At 42.5% G+C, this 20672-nt stretch overlaps 1 protein-coding gene across 1 annotated transcript in view; it reads left to right on the top strand.

Moving 5' to 3' along the window:
* LOC147035310 (uncharacterized) overlaps window positions 1-20386 on the top strand; it is a 79102-nt gene extending 58716 nt beyond the window's left edge. The window contains exon 5 of the mRNA XM_085866240.1: window positions 20193-20386. Within this exon, the coding sequence (XP_085722366.1) occupies window positions 20193-20386 (194 nt within the window). The remainder of the gene's footprint in view (window positions 1-20192) is intronic.
* The last annotated feature ends 286 nt before the right edge of the window (window positions 20387-20672 follow it).

The raw sequence follows: 20672 nt of genomic DNA, 5'->3' as shown, positions 1-20672 counted from the left end.
TCACCTGTGGACAGGTGATTCTCGTCCCGCTTACAGGGGAATTCGCGCATTACGTTCATCCAAGCCCATCCCTCGGAGCACTGCAGTTCGAGCAGAGAGTGGTAGGCTCTTGACAGAGGAGTCTGAAGTGAAGGCACACTGGGCCAGTTGCTTTGAGCGGTTCTACCAGGCTGATCCCCCAGCTGTCGAGTTGGACATCAAGGGTGTTACAATCTCTGTTGCTGACCCTCAAATCAACTGTGGTCCACCTACGCTTGTGGAAACACGGGCTGCGGTGAACCAGTTGAAACGGGGCAAAGCTCCAGGGATATGTGGCATCCATGCCGAACTTCTCAAGGCTGGTGGAAATGCTGCACTCGTGTCGTTGCATGCAGTTTTGTGCTCTGCCTGGAACACAGGCATCATCCCAACTGACTGGAAGAGGGGCCTTGTTGTCCCACTCTGGAAAGGGAAGGGTGATCGCCAAGACTGCAAAAACTACCGAGGGGTGACGCTGCTCTCAGTGCCGGGCAAGGTCTTCGCTCGGATAATTCTTGATAGGGTTCGCCACCATCTGCTTGAGCACCAGCGTCCAGAGCAGTCAGGCTTTACACCAAAGAGGTCAACGATTGACCGTATCCTTGCCCTTCGTGTCCTCACCGAACGCAGACGAGAGTTTTGGCAGGGGCTGCTTGCAGCCTATGTTGATCTCTGTAAAGCGTTCGATTCAGTGAATCGGGATGTCCTCTGGAGGATTCTTGGTCTTCATGGGGTGCCACCAAAACTGATCGATCTGATGTCTGAACTCTACTCTGGTACTGAGAGTGCTGTGAAGTGTGGTGGTACCATCTCTGACTTATTTCCAGTTGTTACTGGAGTTCGTCAGGGATGTGTACTTGCCCCCACACTTTTCAGCACTTGTATGGACTGGATTTTAGGGAGGATGTCGGAGAGATCAAGTTGCGGTGCATCGTTTGGGAATGTCAAGATCTCGGACCTTGATTTTGCAGATGATGCAGTCATCTTTGCAGAGACTTTAGACATCCTTTTGGGGGCCCTCGAGGTGCTGAATGAGGAGTCGGAGCCACTGGGATTACGGGTTTCTTGGGTCAAAACTAAGATCCAGGCTTTCGGTGACATCTTGGATGCTGCTGTCCTGTCTGTGTCTGTTTGTGGTGAGGATGTTGAGGTCGTGGAGAGATTCACTTACCTTGGCAGTGATATTCATGTCTCTGCTGGCTGCGAGTCAGAGGTCAATGGATGTCTGGGTCGTGCCTGGGGAGTCATGGATTCACTGGATCATGGGGTGTGGCGCTGCCGGTACCTGTGCGGGAGGACGAAAGTCCGAGTCTTCAGGTCCTTGGTACTTCCAGTCTTGCTCTATGGGTGCGAGACTTGGACTCTGACCAAGGATCTGAGACGGAGACTTAATTCCTTTGGTACCAGGTGTCTTCGGAGAATCCTTGGCTATCGCTGGTCGGATTTTGTGTCCAACGAGCGGTTGCTGAGAGAGACTCGGATGAGATTTGTTACCTGCATAGTCCGTGAGCGTCAGTTGCGGCTGTATGGACATGTGGCTCGTTTTCCTGACGCTGATCCTGCTCACCAAATTCTCTCAGCGAGGGAGTCTCATGAGTGGAGGAGGCCAGTGGGCCGACCACGTGCCTCATGGTTGCAGCAGGTTGACCATCATCTCAAGGAGATGGGGATGGGCCTGGCATCTGCCTGGGGGATGGCCAGACGGAGGCCCCTGGAGTACTGGCGGAAAGTGGACGCAGCGACGCTCTGTTCTGGCACATGCTCCCATACCTGACCCTATGACGTCATATGTCATGTGGTACAGGTGCCATCTTGGAAAAATAGAAAAAAATTGCACCTCGAAAATCTCCGAAACTGCTCTATGGAAAAAATTGAACATGGCTTATTGTCAAGTACTCGCCTTGGGGAATAATATATGTTGATGATGATGGCATCTGTGCCTTCATTATGATGTCATAATTCGACAAGTGCAATTCATGTTTCAATCAGTATGATTTTATTTCTCTGCAATTCTTGGTTTGATTGACACGAAATTTTCAACAGAGGAGCCCCTCCTCCTGGAGAATATGATAAGGATAATTATAACGTCATATGTCACGTGGTACAGGGCGCCATCTTGGAAGAATTTTGCACCTCCATATCTCTAAAACCACTCCATGGAAAAAATTGAGACCTGGCTCATTGTCAACTACTGCACATGGGGAATAAGATATGCTAATTATGATATCACCGGTGTCCTCGTTGTGACGTCATAATTCGACAAGTACAACACTTATCCGATCATTATGAATTTTTTTTTCTCAGCAACTGTTGGTCTGATGGACACAAAATTTTCACCATAGAAGCACTTCCTCCGGTAGAGTAATTTAATGATAATCATGATGTCATTGGTCATGTGGTACAGGTGCCATCTTGAAAAAAAACACAAAACGTTGCACCTCTATATCTCCAAATCCGTTGACTGTGAAGGGTAAGTATTCTATAAATACCATCTAGTTGTTGTTCCTAAAACCCCTTTAGATGTAGTGGAATTGGGGTTGGGTAGGGTCACAAGACCAGTTGTGAACCTTTCCATGGCTAAGAATGTACCTGAGACATACCACTAAGCTATCACAGGATGACCCAGAAAGCCCAGAAACAGTCCTCAACCAAGGCAGTAATAGAGAAGTCATCCAGGGTACAGGCACACAATGGCCTCTTCTTTTCAACAGATCAGCCGATTTTGGAATTTTTTGTTTTATTTACTTGGATTCAGCCTTGACTGATTGGCTGCATCATTTTCTGGGAGTACCGCTGAAGCAGTGTTTCCACTGTTACCAGTAAGCTGGTACTCATTTGGCCAACCTCAGAAGGACAAGAGGCTGAGTCAACCAACCTGGTGTTAATTCAACGTATGGACAGGGATTTGAACTCAAGACCCTAAGATCTTAAGCCAGTCACCTTAACCGTTAAGCCAACACCAGGCTGCTTTGGAATCATTAACCTCCACAAGTGAATGTTCATATTGACTAGACGACCCGTGAACCCGTTGGGTTCCCGTTGTGACAGCGGTTGATGAAAAAAATCATTTCAAGAAAAAAAAGATAGCTCCTGCAAACTATACTGCTGAGGTTGTTTGCATTGATCAAATACTCCCAAAGAGTACTTGACTGAATTGGGAATTGATTTTTTTCATAATTTTTTTGTCGCCTGATTTGAATGAAACTTGATACTGCACACCGCAGGTGAATGGTGTGTAAGGTGGCCCTAAAATGTTTGTGCTATTGTGCACCCTTTTAGCTGTATTTTGGGAACATACATACATACATACATATATACATACAAGATGAGAATTTTAGTAATATATAGAAGATAGATGACAGGTGACTCAATGCCCCCTCAAAGATGCAACACCTTGCCGATGATGTATGACAGCTTATAGCTTGGTTTGGAAGTGAACCCCAAATAGACACACAACCTCTCAGCTATATATAACATTTTGTGTAATTTAAAATTAATACGACAAACAAACCACATTGGTTCAGCAAGATATCGGCATTTTAAAAAAAATTGGATATTTGGGAAATGGTTGTAAGAACAGGAAGTTGCCATAACAAATATACTTTATTGCACTATATGAAATACAAATTTCCTTCACTGTTGTGGTCCGATTAGTACTGCAGCATAGCAAACCAATTGTTCAAATTTGCATAAAAGTACCAAAATTTGTACACATGTAGAATAATGTATTCCGAATAATTCTGGATATGGAGCCACTCGAGATTTTGCCTTGGTCAGCTTTGGCTTTGGCTGACTAAGGCACAATCTCGAGTGGCTCCATATCTAGAATTGTTCGGAATACATTATTCTACATGTGTACCAATTTTGGTACTTTTATGCAAATTTGAACAATTGATCTGAAATATCAGATTACGCTGCTGGACGAGATGAACCACATGCCATTTCGGTTATTTCCGCATGGATTCTGACCAAGAGGATGTCTGCCACACAGCATCCTGTCTGTGGTCCACAAACAGTTTGTAGAGGTATCTGGTGACCGGAGCTTTATTCTTCCATCACACTTGATATTTTACTCAGGCTACAACTTAAGAAAGACCATGTAGTGATGTCGTTGAGTCATGGTAATTTGTGTGGACGTTGGAGTCCCAGTTATGATGTCTCAAATCAACATCCTGATATTACAAATTCGGCATACAGTGTACTTCAAATGGGATGGATGTCATATCGTTTCAGATCATGCTAAAATACAAAATTTGGTGTCTGTATGTCTGTCTGACCACGATACATTCGGTGTTTACTTACCATTCTCAACCAAACTTGACAGGAAAACTAGGGTCACATGATGGAGGTGGGAGCAACTTTATCCCCCCCCCCTGCATCCAAGGAGGGTTTCAGAAGGCTGAGTGATGTAGTTGAGCAAAACCTGTGTTTGGGTGTATAGATAGCTTATGGTGGCATTTTTCCAAAGCCGATTCTAAAAACTAAAAGTCACAACACATGATAATAGCATAATATTAATGTGATAACAAAATAATATTAATAATAACAATATCCCAAATCCCCAGTGTTTTATTTTTTCTCCTTGGACAAACGCCACATTAAGGTGTATAACAGGCTTATTGTGGCATTTCATGGGACACCCCTACCGGAAGTAAAAAATATTACAAACAACAAACAGATATGATTTCCTTATTGAACAGTTGCTACTGCTGGAAGAAACCTTATTATTAACCCCTTATTATTGAGCCATTCTATGCTTATCGCACCCCCCCCCCACAGACGAATGGACTCAGGCCTAGATCCACTGTAATCTAAATACCCCAGAGTATAATAACATGAGCCTTCCTGCCTCTCCCATAGAGAGCAGATGTACTAGTTTGACAAACTTCGTTACACCATCCAATGACGAGTACAGACTTTAATCTCTCTCTCTCTCTCTCTCTCTCTCTCTCTCTCTCTCTCTCTCTCTCTCTCTCTCTCTCTCTCTCTCTCTCTCTCTCTCTCTCTCTCTCTCTCTATCTCTCTATCTCTATCTCTCTATATCTCTCTATATCTCTCTATATCTCTCTATATCTCTCTATATCTCTCTATATCTCTCTATATCTCTCTATATCTCTCTATCTCTCTATATCTCTCTATATCTCTATCTCTCTCTCTCCCCACCTTCCCTCCTCTATCTCCTCCCTTCCTCCTCCTCTGTTTCTCTCTCTCTCCCCCCCCACCTTCCCTCCTCTATCTCCTCCCTTCCTCCTCCTCTGTTTCTCTCTCTCTCCCCCCCCCACCTTCCCTCCTCTATCTCCTCCCTTCCTCCTCCTCTGTTTGTCTCTCTCTCTCTCTCTCTCTCTCTCTCTCTCTCTCTCTCTCTCTCTCTCTCTCTCTCTCTCTCTCTCTCTCTCTCTCTCTCTCTCTCTCTCTCTCTCTCTCTCTCTCTCTCTCTCTCTCTCTCTCTCTCTCTCTCTCTCTCTCTCTCTCTCTCTCTCTCTCTCTCTCTCTCTCTCTCTCTCTCTCTCTCTCTCTCTCCCCCCCTCTCTCTCTGACATTCTTTCCAAAGGCAGGTTCACTTTGGCCAGATGAGCCCCATTGCATGGATTATTCCAGTGGATAGCTTGCCTTTACTTTCCCAACAGTAATCAGGGCAGGAGTTTGGAATTTGTTCAGGGTACCGTCTATAACTGCATAACTCTTCGTGAAAGACACAGTGGGGTCTTTAGCATCCACCACCTAATGCTGTCAGATGGGACACCCAGTTTAATGTCCACCCAAGGGATGGCACACTTTGTGATGTAATACCTGCCTGTGAAGCACCAATCCAACTGTCGGGAATTGAACCCAGTCTGGAGAACCCAAAGGTATGTGCACCATCCTGTCTTACTTACTTAAACAAAATACCTCTAAGCTGCGGGATTTTGCATTTCTCAATGAAAGTTGCAAGTGCATTGATTTCTCTTGTGTATCACATCACTAAAGATGCAAATCATTTTGATCAAGGGATGTGACATGTAACCTGGGAGGGACTATAGAGCTGTGGGAGCAGCCAATGACAATCTTCCTTCCAGAAATGAGGGGAAAAGGTCAAAACTTATGCTGTAATGAGGAGAGTTATCTTAAAGACTTCATATCAAGTAGGCACCAAAGAAGGAAAGAAGGTTATGTTAAATTTTGATGAACATAAACTTGGAATATTCATTCTATTTTACCAGGATGGTTGTGTGTGCATATGTGTTTGTGTGTGTTAATCTCTGTCGACGCAGTGATGATCGAGCACTTCTCCTGTCAGAGGGCACTCAACCTCCTCATACATGTTCTGAGTCATGGAATAACTCTAAGCTTCATTCGCCATGTCCTAGTAGAACAAAGTGTGCAACAAGTGATGATGAGTTCAGATGAAGCACATGAGAATCGTCATACCCATAGTTATTTACAAACTCCTCCTATAACAAGGGAGTTAGAGTCAATGACAATGAGCAGAGAATAAGTCCACCACATTTAGTTGGTGAGCATCACCTGCAGACACACCATCGACCATGTGATGCAGGTAGATGATCCCCATTTTGAAGGTCGTTGATGAGCCAACTACATTTCATGAAGATTAAAATCCAAATCCCCAATTCTATTCCCTTAAAACTGGACTTGAACCCACAACTTCTGGGATGGCATTTCAGGGTCCTCACCAACAAGCCTCCATGCTAAAAAAGAGGCAAGAATGTGCAATTTGGCCAAAGGTATGGCACACAATGGTGGACACTTTTCAAAAGGCACGACAAGAACTTTACATCCACAAACGAGTGTAGCAAATGGTATATCTTGAGATAAAATTTGAAACCAAGCAATTCTACTGAAAACAGACATCCAATTAAACATTTGCATCAAAATATCAAAAGGTAGATGGAATTCTAGAGGGATGTGTATACAACGATTATTTCAAGCATATAAACAGTGCTCTTGTTGGAAACATATTTCTCTTTGACCACTGCTGAAAAATGGTGATGTGGAGATGGTAACTTCGACGAACATGGAGTTTAAACTGCCCATGAATGGTTTGACATCAGAGATGGTTTGAAAATCTTTGGATTTGCAGCAACCGCACTTTTTTTCTCTCTCTGGTTTTCCTAGACACAGACATATAGACACATGCACGCATGCACGCACCTGTTTGTACATCTATTTGAATGGAGGGATTTCGGGCAGTGATGCCTGTGCATAACGCGCATGTTAATGCAAATAAAAAATTTAAGTCAACCACAATGTGTGGGCTGGCATCTTCGTCGGGTGACAAAACGATGAGGGGCTGGAAGACCCCTCTCCCTTAAGGTCATAATTGAGCTAGATGGGTTTTCACTGTCAATCTTTTACCGACATGGTAATTCTTCTGAAAGTAGCTGACGTTCAGAAGACTAAATCAAAATCTTTAAGATTCATCTTCGGCTTGAATGAACACACAACATTTTTTTGAAATACAATGTAGAGGCAGGTGGAGGAGCGAGAACACAGAACCTATCAGGATGTAACATAATGGAAAAAAACTGGAGAAAGAGAGGGGGGATGCATTAACAGCAGGGTTAAAGGACAAAATAGGGACTTAGAGAAATAATGGATGTGGGGAAGAATGAGGACAGGGGGAGGACACAGTGGGTGAGCAAGGTGGATACCGCCAGAAACTCTTATTCACAGATGTGGAAGTGAAAACTGAAACCTCAGAAAGAGGTGGGCTTGGGTGGGTTAACAGGGGGAGGGGGTATAAAATATCATGGTTGTGAATGGTGGTTGATCTGAGATGGTGGTGAAGAGCTGCCTTGATACCCCAGATGTAACAATTAAATTGAAGAGACTCGAGCAAGTTGGTTCTACAGGCTGGAACAAAGAGGAATGAAAGAATGGAAGTGAGCAGTGTTTTTTTTATTTTTGGGAGTTTCACTGGAGGATGGGGTTACTATCAGACCACATACATCCTGCAGAATCCTGGGGGTAGGTGGGACAAAGCACTGAAAAGGCAGAGGGTGCAAGACCAGAAAGGAGGCAGTGTAAGACAGAGATCACTGGCCTGTCTATGATATGAAGGTGATTGGCCTTGATACTCATTTTTATCATGGTACATTACAATGATCTTGAAGGCCTTGGTTTCTATGGTGTCAATCTGAGCAAAGTGTAAGGGGTACCAGCCAAGATTGGAGAGCAGGACTCCATCAAGCTGTGGATGAAGGCATTACAGGTTGATAAGAGTTTAGGTGTGCCAATGAAATGCTTTCCATGAAGGATGTTTCCCAGTCCGTGACTGGCTTTGGAGGGAAACTTAGAAGTGTGGTTTGCCCATGAAAGACCAGAGCTGATAGTGAGGCCCAAAAGATTGTCTCACTGAACTTTTTCAAGAGGATTATTAATAATGTCGACAGGAGCATTTGCAAACAGTCTTTGTGGAGAGAGATAGTGAGAGCGTGAGATTTATCAGGATTGAAAGACATATTCCAAGTGTTTGACGAGCTTGTAATTCCATCAAGGTGTGCAGAGAGGGAAGAGGCTGCTGCATGCATATCAGAATGATGAGGGATGTCACGGTAGAGGGTGGAGTCATCATCAAAGAGATAAAGAGGATTTTCCAGAGAGTCATTGATTAGGATTCTGAATAGGACTGCGTCCAGACACTGCCTTGGGACACTCCAGCCTTAACAGTGAGAGGAGATGAAAGGGTCCCATTGAGAGTGACATGTTGCTACGAGAGTGGATGAAGTCAGTAAGCTCTGTGTGGAGGTCACCTTGGATGCCATCGTAAGAGTTGGAAGAGCAAGGTAGGGTGCCAGGCTGTATTGAATGCTCAATATATGTGTTGAGAGACAGCCCTGAGGTCATGTCTGATATTAAGGGACTCCATCCATTGTAGGGGGAGCATATGCAGCATGTCCAGTGTAGAGTGACAGGGTCTGTATCTGAAGTTATGATCTGATATCAGGCCATTGATAGTGAAAGAATTTGCTGTCAACTGCAATGATAGATACCATGACCTTGCTGATGATTAGAAGTAAGTTGAAAGGTCTGGAGTTAAGGGCATTGGCTTTTGAACCATATTTATGCAATGTGTTATGTTGGCTGACTTCCAAGCAGATGGAAGATGACACAGGGCTAATGACAGGGTGAACAGAGCGAAAGAGGGTGTGAAAGAGCAGCATAGCAGGTTGTTAGAACACTGTGCTGATGCCATTCAGACCAGTTGCAGAATCAGAGGCAAGGGTTACCAGAGACTTCCCCACCTTCTCAAATGAAACAGACACATAGTCCAGGAGCAGCTGGTGCAACTGGGTAGGGTGTGTACAGAGAGCGAGGGGTTGGGGGCCCACAAATTGGAAGCAAATACAGAATTGATGCATTTGGCCTTCTCGTGAGCAGAGTCGGCAGTTTAAAGTTTAAAGAGCAGAGTCGGCAGATGCATTTAAAATGAGGGAAGGGATGATGGGGGAGCATACTCGAGAGACAGACTTAATAATTGGCTCCACCATGTTTTTGAGGAAGGAGACCAGTATGATATTTCAATCATGAGGTTTGGCAGATGTTATTTTCTGGCTACCCTGAGAGGGGACACACCCTTTTTATGGGCTTCATGGAGTGATCTGAGGTATCCTTCAGTTGGTGTAGCCTTCCAGGAAGAGAAAGTAAGTTGTTTCAAGGCAACTGCCTCACTGCAGGATTCAATGTACCATCGGCAGGAGGAAGTGGTGCATGATAACTGAAGATGAGATGGCATGCAAGACATTTCAGCTTTTCATTCTTTATTAATTTGTTTAAATTTCTAAAAACATGTTTACATTTGGTCGTTAAGGGGTATTTTGTGCAGATCGGTGACAATTTTTTGTTAAACTGAATCAATTTTAAATTCAGGTTGTAATGGAACAAAATGTGACAAAAGTCAATGGGTGTGAATACTTCCTGAAAGCAATGTGGCACTGATTCTATAGCACTAAGCTTCTGGATTTTTTTTTTATAAACGATCTTTAAAATTATCATCTTTATTAAAATTGAAGTACAGTGTATAATTTAAGACTGTGTGGTTTATCATGTTCTATATACTTTCTAGTTTCCATTGCGATATCATCCCTGCTTGCTATGTCAGTACATACATGTACAACAGCCTGGAGTTCTTCACCCCATGCCTTTATCCTCCAAACTGCCTAATTCCTGTGTGTGTGTGTGTGTGTGTGTGTGTGTGTGTGTGTGTGTGTGTGTGTGTGTGTGTGTGTGTGTGTGTGTGTGTGTGTGTGTGTGTGTGTGTGTGTGTGTGTGTGTGTGTGTGGAGCCTTTGCCGTGGTTTCATTTCTTGCTGTTGTAAGTTATTTTGCTAAATAATTTTTTGCTGTCTTTCTTTGTGTCTGGGATTTCATCCTGTGTCCTCTTGTATCCAATAAATAATTAATTTATTAAAGAGACATGGTTCGTCAGTGTGATCCCTCAATTTTTCCACACTGATGGTTTGGATTAGATTGACATCCCTGGAAGGTAAATTGATAGAGTAATCATGATTTATGATCAGTCTATTAAAACAGGCATGGAAAACGAATGATGTTCAACTGCTCAGTCATCTGTTCATAGAAATTATAGATCGCTCGTTTTTATTATTAATTTTTTTATTGTTGAAATTTGCCCGAAACAACGCTGAGAGCCACTAAATGTGAAGAAATGCAGAGAAATAGAATAGGAAAAGCCAGCAAAACCCTCACCTCGACCTGAAATGATAAACCTCTTCAAAGGACCACTGTCCAGAAGGGGGTAACTGGGTGAACTGGTAAAAAGAAAAAATAATTTTCCGACACCCATTCAAGCATAGACTCCAATGTGGTCAGTTCCAATTCAGATAGTAAATACACACTTTCATGTGGGTATTAGAAAGGTCTGTCCGAACACTTCACAATGGTAAAGGTGTAATTGCTAAAAAAAAAAAATTGAAAAACAGAACTGTTTTGAGCACCTTACAGTGTAGATTGAATTTCAAACCAGTTTGAATGAAAGGATAAATCTGTAATAAAAGAATCCTGATCCTTTCCAGTTCTAGAACATTGGAATGGACTGCACTATGTCAATTTTTTCAGCAACAATGTCAAATGATTTACAACAAACGTCCTTTCCCTGTCCTCTTTAGCTCTTAAGATTTTGTCAAAGATTTAAATCTACCACTAATGGATCGAATCACAGCAAACAAATTTTACCCCCACATAAAACGCAAATCATCAGAACACTGCGACAGAAAATGCAAGATGTGCTCGTCTAATAATCCAAGTAAGCTTATATTATCTTTAGCTCCAGTTCAAACTGATTTAGATCTTCCATAAGCAAACTTTCTTGTCCATTTGGAGTCATCTGGAGAATTATATGAAAATTTGAGAACCACAAAGCTTGCGTAAACTTTGAATGCAGTACACAGGATTGCTCGAGATTTCGATGAAACTGGCATGTTATGTTGGTCAAAGGTTGACCAGATAGTCTTCTCATCCGAACCTCTGGCTCACAATGAAAGGTTGTTTGTCCATGAACTCATAATGTCCTTTTAAGTCATGAAAAATACACTGATATCTACTGACGTCTTTGTCTTTTTTGTAATACATGTACAAGCTCCTCCATAGCTTCAAATCACTGTATTAAAAATGAAAAACATTTTGCATTGTGCACTTGGTAATTCAATTCAGAATTGTTGTCTGTTAATTTGATAAGTGAAAGCCGAATGAAGAAATCCAGGTGTTTCCATCAAGAATCAGAAGTTCCATGCTGGTTTCCATACCTGTCAATCCATCCCTTGGATCTACACAAGGATTGCTCCCCCCTGGAAAGATGGCGATTTCAAAAAGCAAGCCAACCATGCGGACTTAAATCCTCGAGGTGTTAAACAGAGGATGTGGAGACATTTTCATGTATTATTGATGAATAGATTTGACATCTCTGAAGCAAATAAAATTGATTCATGTCAAATTGGTTACCTGTCCCCCCCCACAGAACCCCTATTACCAAGTAAAATAAAATAAAAAAACACTATTGCTTTGCTGGAAAAATGCAACAATATTTTGTACCTACAGAGAGAACATGCATGATGGACTATTCAGACAATTCAAGTTTGAGGTCTTTGATTTTGGTTTGAACTAAGTTCTTATCAAACTAAAATACACAATTTAATATCTGTCTGACTTTTTTTTTTGACCACGATGCATTCGGTCATTACTTATCCAATCTCAACCAAACTTGACAGGAGTACTAGGAGTCACACAATGGACGTTGTAGCGACTTCACTTGCACCCCTCCCCATGGGGGTTTTCCACCTGGGGCGAAATCCATGTTAAGGTGTATAACTGTGTTATGATAGCTAATTGTGGCATTTTTCCAAGGCCGCTTCTCATAACAAAAGCAATGAGAACACTAATGATAATAGCATAATATTAATGTTATAACAAAACAATATTAGCACTAATAATATCCTCTCTCCCCAAAGGGGTTTTCTCCATGGACAAATACCATGTTAACGTGTATCAATAACTTATCATGGTGTATCATGGGACAAATCCACCAGAAGTAAAAATATTATAATCCACAAACTCATATGATTAAATTTAGACTAACAGACCCAAGCCTAGTTCTACCGTAATCAATGTACCCCAGAGAGCATAATAACATGACCCTTCCTGCCACTCCCATCGGCATTGGTTTTGGTGAGATTCCATAAGTTTTACCAGAAGTAAAAATTTTATAATCCACAAATTTGTGTGATTACATTTTTATACAGTTGCTACTGCTGTTTAACACTAAACTGAAATTTTTTTGGAGGAATCCCAACATCCTTGAGGTATTCTATACTTACCACGTGCCCTACAGACTAACGGACCCGAGCCGAGATCTACTGTAATCGTGGAATGTAGTGGTGAAAAACAGAACTGTTTTGAGTTCTGTTTTTTTTGGATGATTTGTACTCCAGAGAGCATAATTTCAAGTACTCCAGAGTACTCCAAATTTCAAGTACTCCAGAGAGCATAATAACATGACCCTTCCTGCCACTCCCATCGGGAGTGAGTGTACGAGTAATTAAAATGAGACTTTCTTTTGCAAAAAAAACCACCTCTGTGTTATGCAAGGTGGTTCAAATTTAACCTGAACTTTTGCTTATTACACTCGCATATATATATATATATATATATATATATATATATATATATATATATATATATATATATATATATACATAAGGCTGTATATATATATATATATATATATATATATATATATATATATATCTCTCTCCTCTCTCTCCTCTCTCTCCTCTCTCTCCTCTCTCTCCTCTCTCTCCTCTCTCTCCTCTCTCTCCTCTCTCTCTCTCTCTCATCATTGGTTGGGGCGCAGCTATGCCGCTGATGCAGTGTCCCCCTAACCAGTACACTGGTACTCATTTTGCCGACCTCTCAAGGATGACAGGCTGAGTCAACCTCCTGGTGTATTTTAATTCAGCGGCCAACAGGGCTTGAACTCAGTACCCTAGGATACCAAGCCGCCACCCTAACCACTAAGCCAGCACCAGGCTTGCATTGGCAACTAAGTTTTATGGATAAGAATCTCACTAAAACCAATGCTTGCATTATTTTTGAAATTGTACCTCAGCCTTATGCAGTCACTCATCCCATAAGTGAAAGCTTTCATCTTCCTTCCATGTGGAATTGTTTAGGATGTGTACATAGCCAGTGCAGGACATCATTACCTTTACCCCTTTATCAAAATATTATTGTCTCCAGGATGTTCTTTCATATGGATGTCCTTGACAGGAAAGTAATCACCTAACTGTGCCGGGCAGCCAATTGAGTGCAAATTTGAACATAATTGATGTTTTTTTTCCCATAAGTTTTATGATTCGCTGTAATACCGACCCTCCCTGTTCCATCACTCCTTGCCATCTTGATTTTTCAGCAGATCCATGAAATTGGAATGACGTTATTAATGGTTATCAACAATACAAAGACAAAAATTTCCGTAGAAATTATGAATCCACACACATTGCAATGCATTACATATAAACAAAAGTCCAGATGCCATTTGAGCGATCGTCACATATAAATTATATTATTCTATCTCAGACATAGGATCTCGATGACTTTTTTTCTGGACAGCATTTAAGTTCTGAAACCAATGGCTTCACCTCCTATGTTGTTTGGCACTACATTCCACCATTAATTTTTTTTTACCAAATGAAGATGGAGCCATGATATACAGGGTGTCCCAGGAGTTGACAACCACCTTTTCTGCAAGCTGTAGATTTTTATATATTATTTTTTATTTTTGTACACATTATGGAGAGGCTAGCCATTCAAGTATCCTGTGCTGGAGTGGTGACCCATCCAAGATTGTGCCCAATAGCTCAATAGACTGCTTTGGCAGCAACGCTGCTCTGTACAGAGTGTGGTCCCAATGGATGAATGGATGGATCGAGTGGCTCGTATAAGAGCTGACACACAGAATGTAAAATAAAGGGAGCAGGAGACAAGATGGGTGGGAGAGGGAAGCACAAAACGGTGGGGAGTAGAGACATTAGATCTATGGAAGGGAGAGGGATGGGGTGGGGTACACGTGATAAACAAGATGGACACTACAGGGACTTTCAGGAAGGAAAGCAGAAAATTTTAAAGAGATGGGTTTGGATGGCAGAAAATTTGGCTGTTTGGATAAAAGAGATGGCAGAAACTTTGAAAGAACAGGGTAGAAAAGATCGTGGTTTTGGATGGTGGGGAGACAATACTTGGTGGTGAACACTTGTTTTGAAGACCTGGAGGAAAGATTGGGATTGAAGAGTGTTGGAGTTTGTTCCAGAGGCAGGAAAAAAGAAGAATGAAAGAGTGAAGGTGAGCAGTGATTCTTGATTATGGTAGTTTCAGCAGAAGGGGGTTGCTGGTGGACCTTGAGCACCCTGCAGAAATATGTGGTGGGGGGGGGTGGGACATATCATAGATAGTGCAGGGAGGGTGAGGCCGGAGAGGAGACAGTAGGAGATAGAAAGACCACTGAGCTGCCTGCAGTGAGTGACCCAAACACTCAGCTTCATCACTGGAAATACCATTGACCCTAAATGCCTTGGTTTCCACAATGGGAAGCCGAGAAAGGTGGGAGGCGGGAGCACCAGCCCAGTGGGGAGAGCAGTACTCCATAAGGCTGTGAATGAAAGCTTTGTATGTGGTCAGGAGCTCAGGTGTGCTAAGGAATGACTTAATAATCAAAGATCATGGAATAGTTGATGAAAACGCACATTTCTAGCATCAAAATTTAACTTAATGATAAGAATAGAGTTGGCACTGCTAACCTCATGCATTTGCCCCTAAAAAAAAAAAAAAATTGAAGATGCATGCGTCAGCTGATTTCCCAGGTCGAAGAGAAATGTGCCTGGATGTTTCTTGAGCTCACTGGCTAGGTCTTCTTTTATTGATATGTAATTTGTTTTTTAAGGGGCAAAATGCACGGGTTCGCAGCGCCACCCCCATTTTGATCCTTAAGGTCAATTTTGATCCCAGAAACGTGCGTTTTCTTAAGATGTTCCGAGCTCTACAGCTCAGCAAAAGGGGGTTATCGACTTCTGGGACACCCTGTGTATATCCACATTTGCATGCTGTGCAACTTGCATTTGATATTGAAGGTGGCAGGGTTCCAACTGTGGTCTCTTCACACGTGACCAGGCACTTGATGTGTGAACTTAGGCCATTTAGTTGCTGAAGGTTAGATATTTCCATTGTCCTCCTCCAGAAAGGCGTGCTCCACTTAATTATAAGTGGTTCATTGAATTGTTCTGAACAATGTGGAATCATCAGCAAACAGCCACTCTCTGACCATTATGGGGGAAAGGTTTTTGATGACCATGTATAACAAGAATGGCATCATAATAACATTTTAAGGAACATATACGCACATATTACACATGGAAAATTTGCAGATTATGTTTTCCTTCCTTATACCCCTTCCCATTACAACTCTCAAGCTCCTCCCCTCCTCATCTTCCCCCAAAACACAATTTGATCGACCCTCCCCTTCCAACCCCAAACTGCTTCTCCTCCTCAACTCTGCTCCAAATTTATTTTATCAAGTAAACCTACTCCCTGACAGAATTATTTTATACAAGGTCGAGGCTCATGGAACAGAAACGTGATGGATGTTGAAAAAGAAACAGACAGCAGGGCAGTGGAAACGCAGTTGGCCACAAGCAATGAAATGAACGTATAGAAAAAGAGGAGAGGAGAAAACAATAGGAGAGGAGAAAACACAATAAACTGCAAGTAAGATTATTGGGTTAGGTTGGGTTAGTGAGGTGAGATAGTTATGCACTGCCTACTCGAAGACCTGTAAGGGAAGGAAGAGTGGGATTGAGCAGTCACAAGAAGGCAGTTCTACAAATGGTAGAAAAGTATAACAAAAGTGTTGAGGTACACAGTAAACCTGGATTTTGGAGAGTTTAACCAGAATCGGGTTACTGGAAGAACATGTACATCCTGGAGGAGCTGAGAAGGTCAGAGTTGACACCAGAGGGAGCTAGTCCAGAGGTGGGGCTGTAAAAACAATAGAGGCCACAAACCTGCCTGCAATGTGAGAGCAACTACAATGTATTATGTCAACTAGAACTGCACTCGGTGGAGAGCATACCTATGCCAAGCTGAACAGTTTACGTTTTGTATCTCACTGAAAGGCCAGATGTGCATCCAGACCTTAACCAAAATCTAATCACTGATGGACTGACACATGATGGACTGACACACTGATGACGGACCCCCGTCTGATCCCCAAAGGGACGTGTTGTTCAATGCGATCCTTCCATCTCAAAGATGTGCAGCCCACATACCTTGCATCAAACTGGCACTGAAATTCGTAAATAATCTTCCTTGTATGAGAAGGCGGGCAGAACAACTTTCTGGACTGACGGAAGCAACCGGCGGGTCGTGACAATCACTCGTGGTTGACCAGCATAGTAAGAATTGGACACTGTCTGTTTGATCTGGTTTTCAAACCATTGAGACACTTTGCTTTTCCAAGGTAGACTAGGTATACCGGATATTTACCAGGTCGGATTAAAGGATTCTTTGGTGGGTTCAGCAATTTGTATCTATGTTTATTGATGATCTGTTCAGGATACCCATTATCAAGAAGAACAGTTGTGGGACAACTGCACCACAGTCAACGTTGAGTCATCATGAAAACCACCCCCACTGCCTTCCCCCCAACTCACCCTCAGGGAATTAGCATAACGTTTCCGCCGGTTCTTGGTGATTCGTCTCCGCCTAATCGTTATTCCTGACTACTCATTATCCATGATTTTCTATGGTTCCACCAATCAGGTAATCCCGTCCTTTCTTTCTCTCAACCAATCAACGTTGAGGACATCACATTTTAACTTTATAAACGAGAGTTTTAGGCTTCTTCTTCGGCTGCTTGCGTTTTTATCTTGAGGAGTGGATGTCGAAAAGCTTTGATAATGTCTATTTTGTTGAAATACTGGTACATATGCATCAATCAGGTAAAATAAATGAATCGCATTTAGTTTTAATTAAACATTTGTGTTTGCCATGGATCTTAAAATGTGTGACACATGTTATTAGTTTTTGGAAACCCAAACGATTCGTTTAAACATATGAAGGCGAAAGGAAGAACAAAACTGCAAAATCTCTTTGTGGTAACTGGCAAATCCATCATCCCTTAGAAAATCCATCATCATGAAAGAAGTGTACCATGATTATTAAGTGTACAATCGAGGCAATATGAGCATTTTAGGAATAAATTACAGTGAATGAATCAAAGCTATCTATACATATAATGAGAGAGAGAGAGAGAGAGAGAGAGAGAGAGAGAGAGAGAGAGAGAGAGAGAGAGAGAGAGAGAGAGAGAGAGAGAGAGAGAGAGAGAGACAGAGAGAGAGACAGACACAGAGAGAGACAGAGACAGACACAGAGAGAGACAGACACAGAGAGAGACAGACACAGAGAGAGACAGACAGAGAGAGACAGACAGAGAGAGAGAGACAGAGAGAGAGAGACAGACAGAGAGAGAGACAGACAGAGAGAGAGAGACAGACAGAGAGAGAGACAGAGAGATACAGAGAGACAGAGAGACAGAGAGAGAGAGAGAGAGACGGAGAGACGGAGAGAGATAGAGATATCCGTTTTGACTTGCTTGGTGTCGAGATGTTTTGCAGGGACAATGTTTGAACTTCACCTTTTCATGTGTACCATCAGCTGTCTATTTTACATGCACCTGTACAAGTGTCAGGAAGTTGTACCCAGGTAACCCATTAGAGGCAAACACCATGTACAGGATCCAGTTCGTCTCGCTCAGGTTCGGATCAGGAGGACCAGTGTTTAGGTGAAGCTCGTAGTAAGCACTCGTGGACAAAAGGGGACCAATTGCAAAATTCTCTTTTCACCAAAGAGAGGTATTACCGGGAGCATCACCTCCAGACCTGCGAGGAATTGGAGTGCTAGATCAGCTTTTGGCTTTTGAATTTCAACGAAAGGTAAATGAGGGGTCCAATGCCAATTTTCTAGCCTCACTCATTGAGCTGCCAATCTCATTAGGCACACGAGTTTGACAAAGCGGCGCCCGGGAAATGCGGCTTCGGAAGAGCCCATCATTCATCACTCTGCACGGCAACGCCACCGTGCAGGGTTGCAAAATTGGCCTGTCTGCGCGAGTCTTCCTCACTTTTCCTCCTTCTTTCCTCCGCTGCGTCCTCAGCAGCCGTGAAGGGCAAGGATCTGACGCATCTCACCTCCAAGGTGCTGTAGATCTCCAAAATTGGGTCCATGCTCCCCCTACACACGACGTAGCAGCCGATACTTAGATGGACATAATGTATGTCACAACCGGGGTGTGAATTGGAGAGCATTATGGCAAAGTTGGAGGGGGGGCATCCTTGAGGAGAAAACCCATGAGGAGGTCACCAACTAATGCAACATTATAATGATGGCTCAGATGTAAAATAGAAACAGGTTGATACAATCATCAGGTTATCAGGTACTTAAGGATCCCAAGCGTAACTATAAGTTATTTCATGGCCCCTTGACTGTGTAGAAAATAATACAACATTCCCACTGATGAGGACTACACCTGGAGTTGAGTTTCTCAAAGGTTTACTCGAGGTCAGTCCTGAATCTCAAGAGTCGAGTTTGGAGTCACACTTTATTATTCTCAAGTGCCCACCTCAAAGTGACGTCACAGCTTCGCTGCTTTCATCTCAGGCCAGTGTTTACAGGGTGGCCCATATGTCTTGCCATCAACATTTGTTTTCTTCATCCTTGTGATATTATACAATCCACATATACAGCCAAATATGTACACACACACACACACACACACACACACACACACACACACACACACACACACACACACACACACACACACACACACACACACACACACACACACACACACACACACACACACGTATATTATCTATACTGAAAAACGTCAGTGTGTCAGTCCATCAGTGTGTTTGTTTCCTCCATAACTCCAAAAGCATGAAACCGAATGGCCTGATCCTTGCATGCATACTAAGAGAACTCCAAGAGAGTGTATGAGTGAAAACTGTGTGTTTGGGTTAACACCCCTTTTGAAGAAAATTTACGGCATTATTTAATTATCCTTTGTCAAGGCTTCAATCCCTTTGTCAGCTCTCTGTCAACTCACTGGGGTTTTAAATTGCCATATTTTGGCCTGCTCAACAAACTCTTGACTTCCGAACAGGCCACAAGAGTTTCTTAATGGTAAAGCTCTCAATTTTTTTCTTCATTTTCCTCACTCATATCATCGAATGCCTCATATTCACACGTACGAATTGCTGGATACATTGCCATGCTTATAAACGCCTGGAGATGCCAGTGTTCACAGCTTTATTTCATTTCCGCATATGCAATAACCTCTAGAATCTCTTAACTTGAGCCAAATTTCAAGATTAAAACTGCGGAATTGACTTTAGCAGCATTTCTGATGGCTAAAAAATGTGTTAATTTGTCAAATTTGGACATTGTTTGACATTTTGGGTGCCTCCAGGTGGTGTTGAATATGAACAATCGGTGATTGTTAATCGCTTGCCAAGCATGGCCTTCCTTATCAACCGTTTCATTGGAGTGCTTGCTTGAGTGCTTACATCACTTGGCGAGTGTTCTACAAGCTGTTTGGATGTTCGTTTACAGGCCATGGCGATGCACGGCAAAGTGGCTGCACTGTCACTCTGCACTTTCCCTCTGCTAAACACAATCAAAATACATTGTGTGGCGGTGCCAAGCCTGCCATTCCTTATCAACGGATGGATGGAGGGAAGGATGGATGGATGGACCAACAGATGTTTGAAAGCTGTGGAAGGACAGAATACGGCGGTGAAAGTTAACTGTTATTTTTTAATCACAACTGTTGTCGTTTTTGAAAATAAAATTTTACAAATTGACATTCAAGATAATGTTAGGTGATAATATAAATGAAGTACATACTTAAATATGTGTTCTATTGTCTTATTTCAATCTGATAAAAGTTTAAAATGTAACTTTCATCTCAGAGCGGTCATCATGTGCATTTCCCGGAGAAGCTTGGAGATGTACACCTTGGTGGAGTACTTTAGAGGTGATTAGGGGAGAGTTGTTTCCAAAGCCCAAACTCATTGGAAATGCTATAGAGAA

This window comes from Eptatretus burgeri, chromosome 1 (genome assembly GCF_056783735.1).
Source record: "Eptatretus burgeri isolate ZD-2024b chromosome 1, Ebu_testis_v1, whole genome shotgun sequence".
Classification (NCBI taxonomy): Eukaryota; Metazoa; Chordata; class Myxini; order Myxiniformes; family Myxinidae; genus Eptatretus; species Eptatretus burgeri.
Note: the sequence above shows the minus strand (reverse complement) of the source record. Positions and strands in the feature narration are given on the sequence as shown.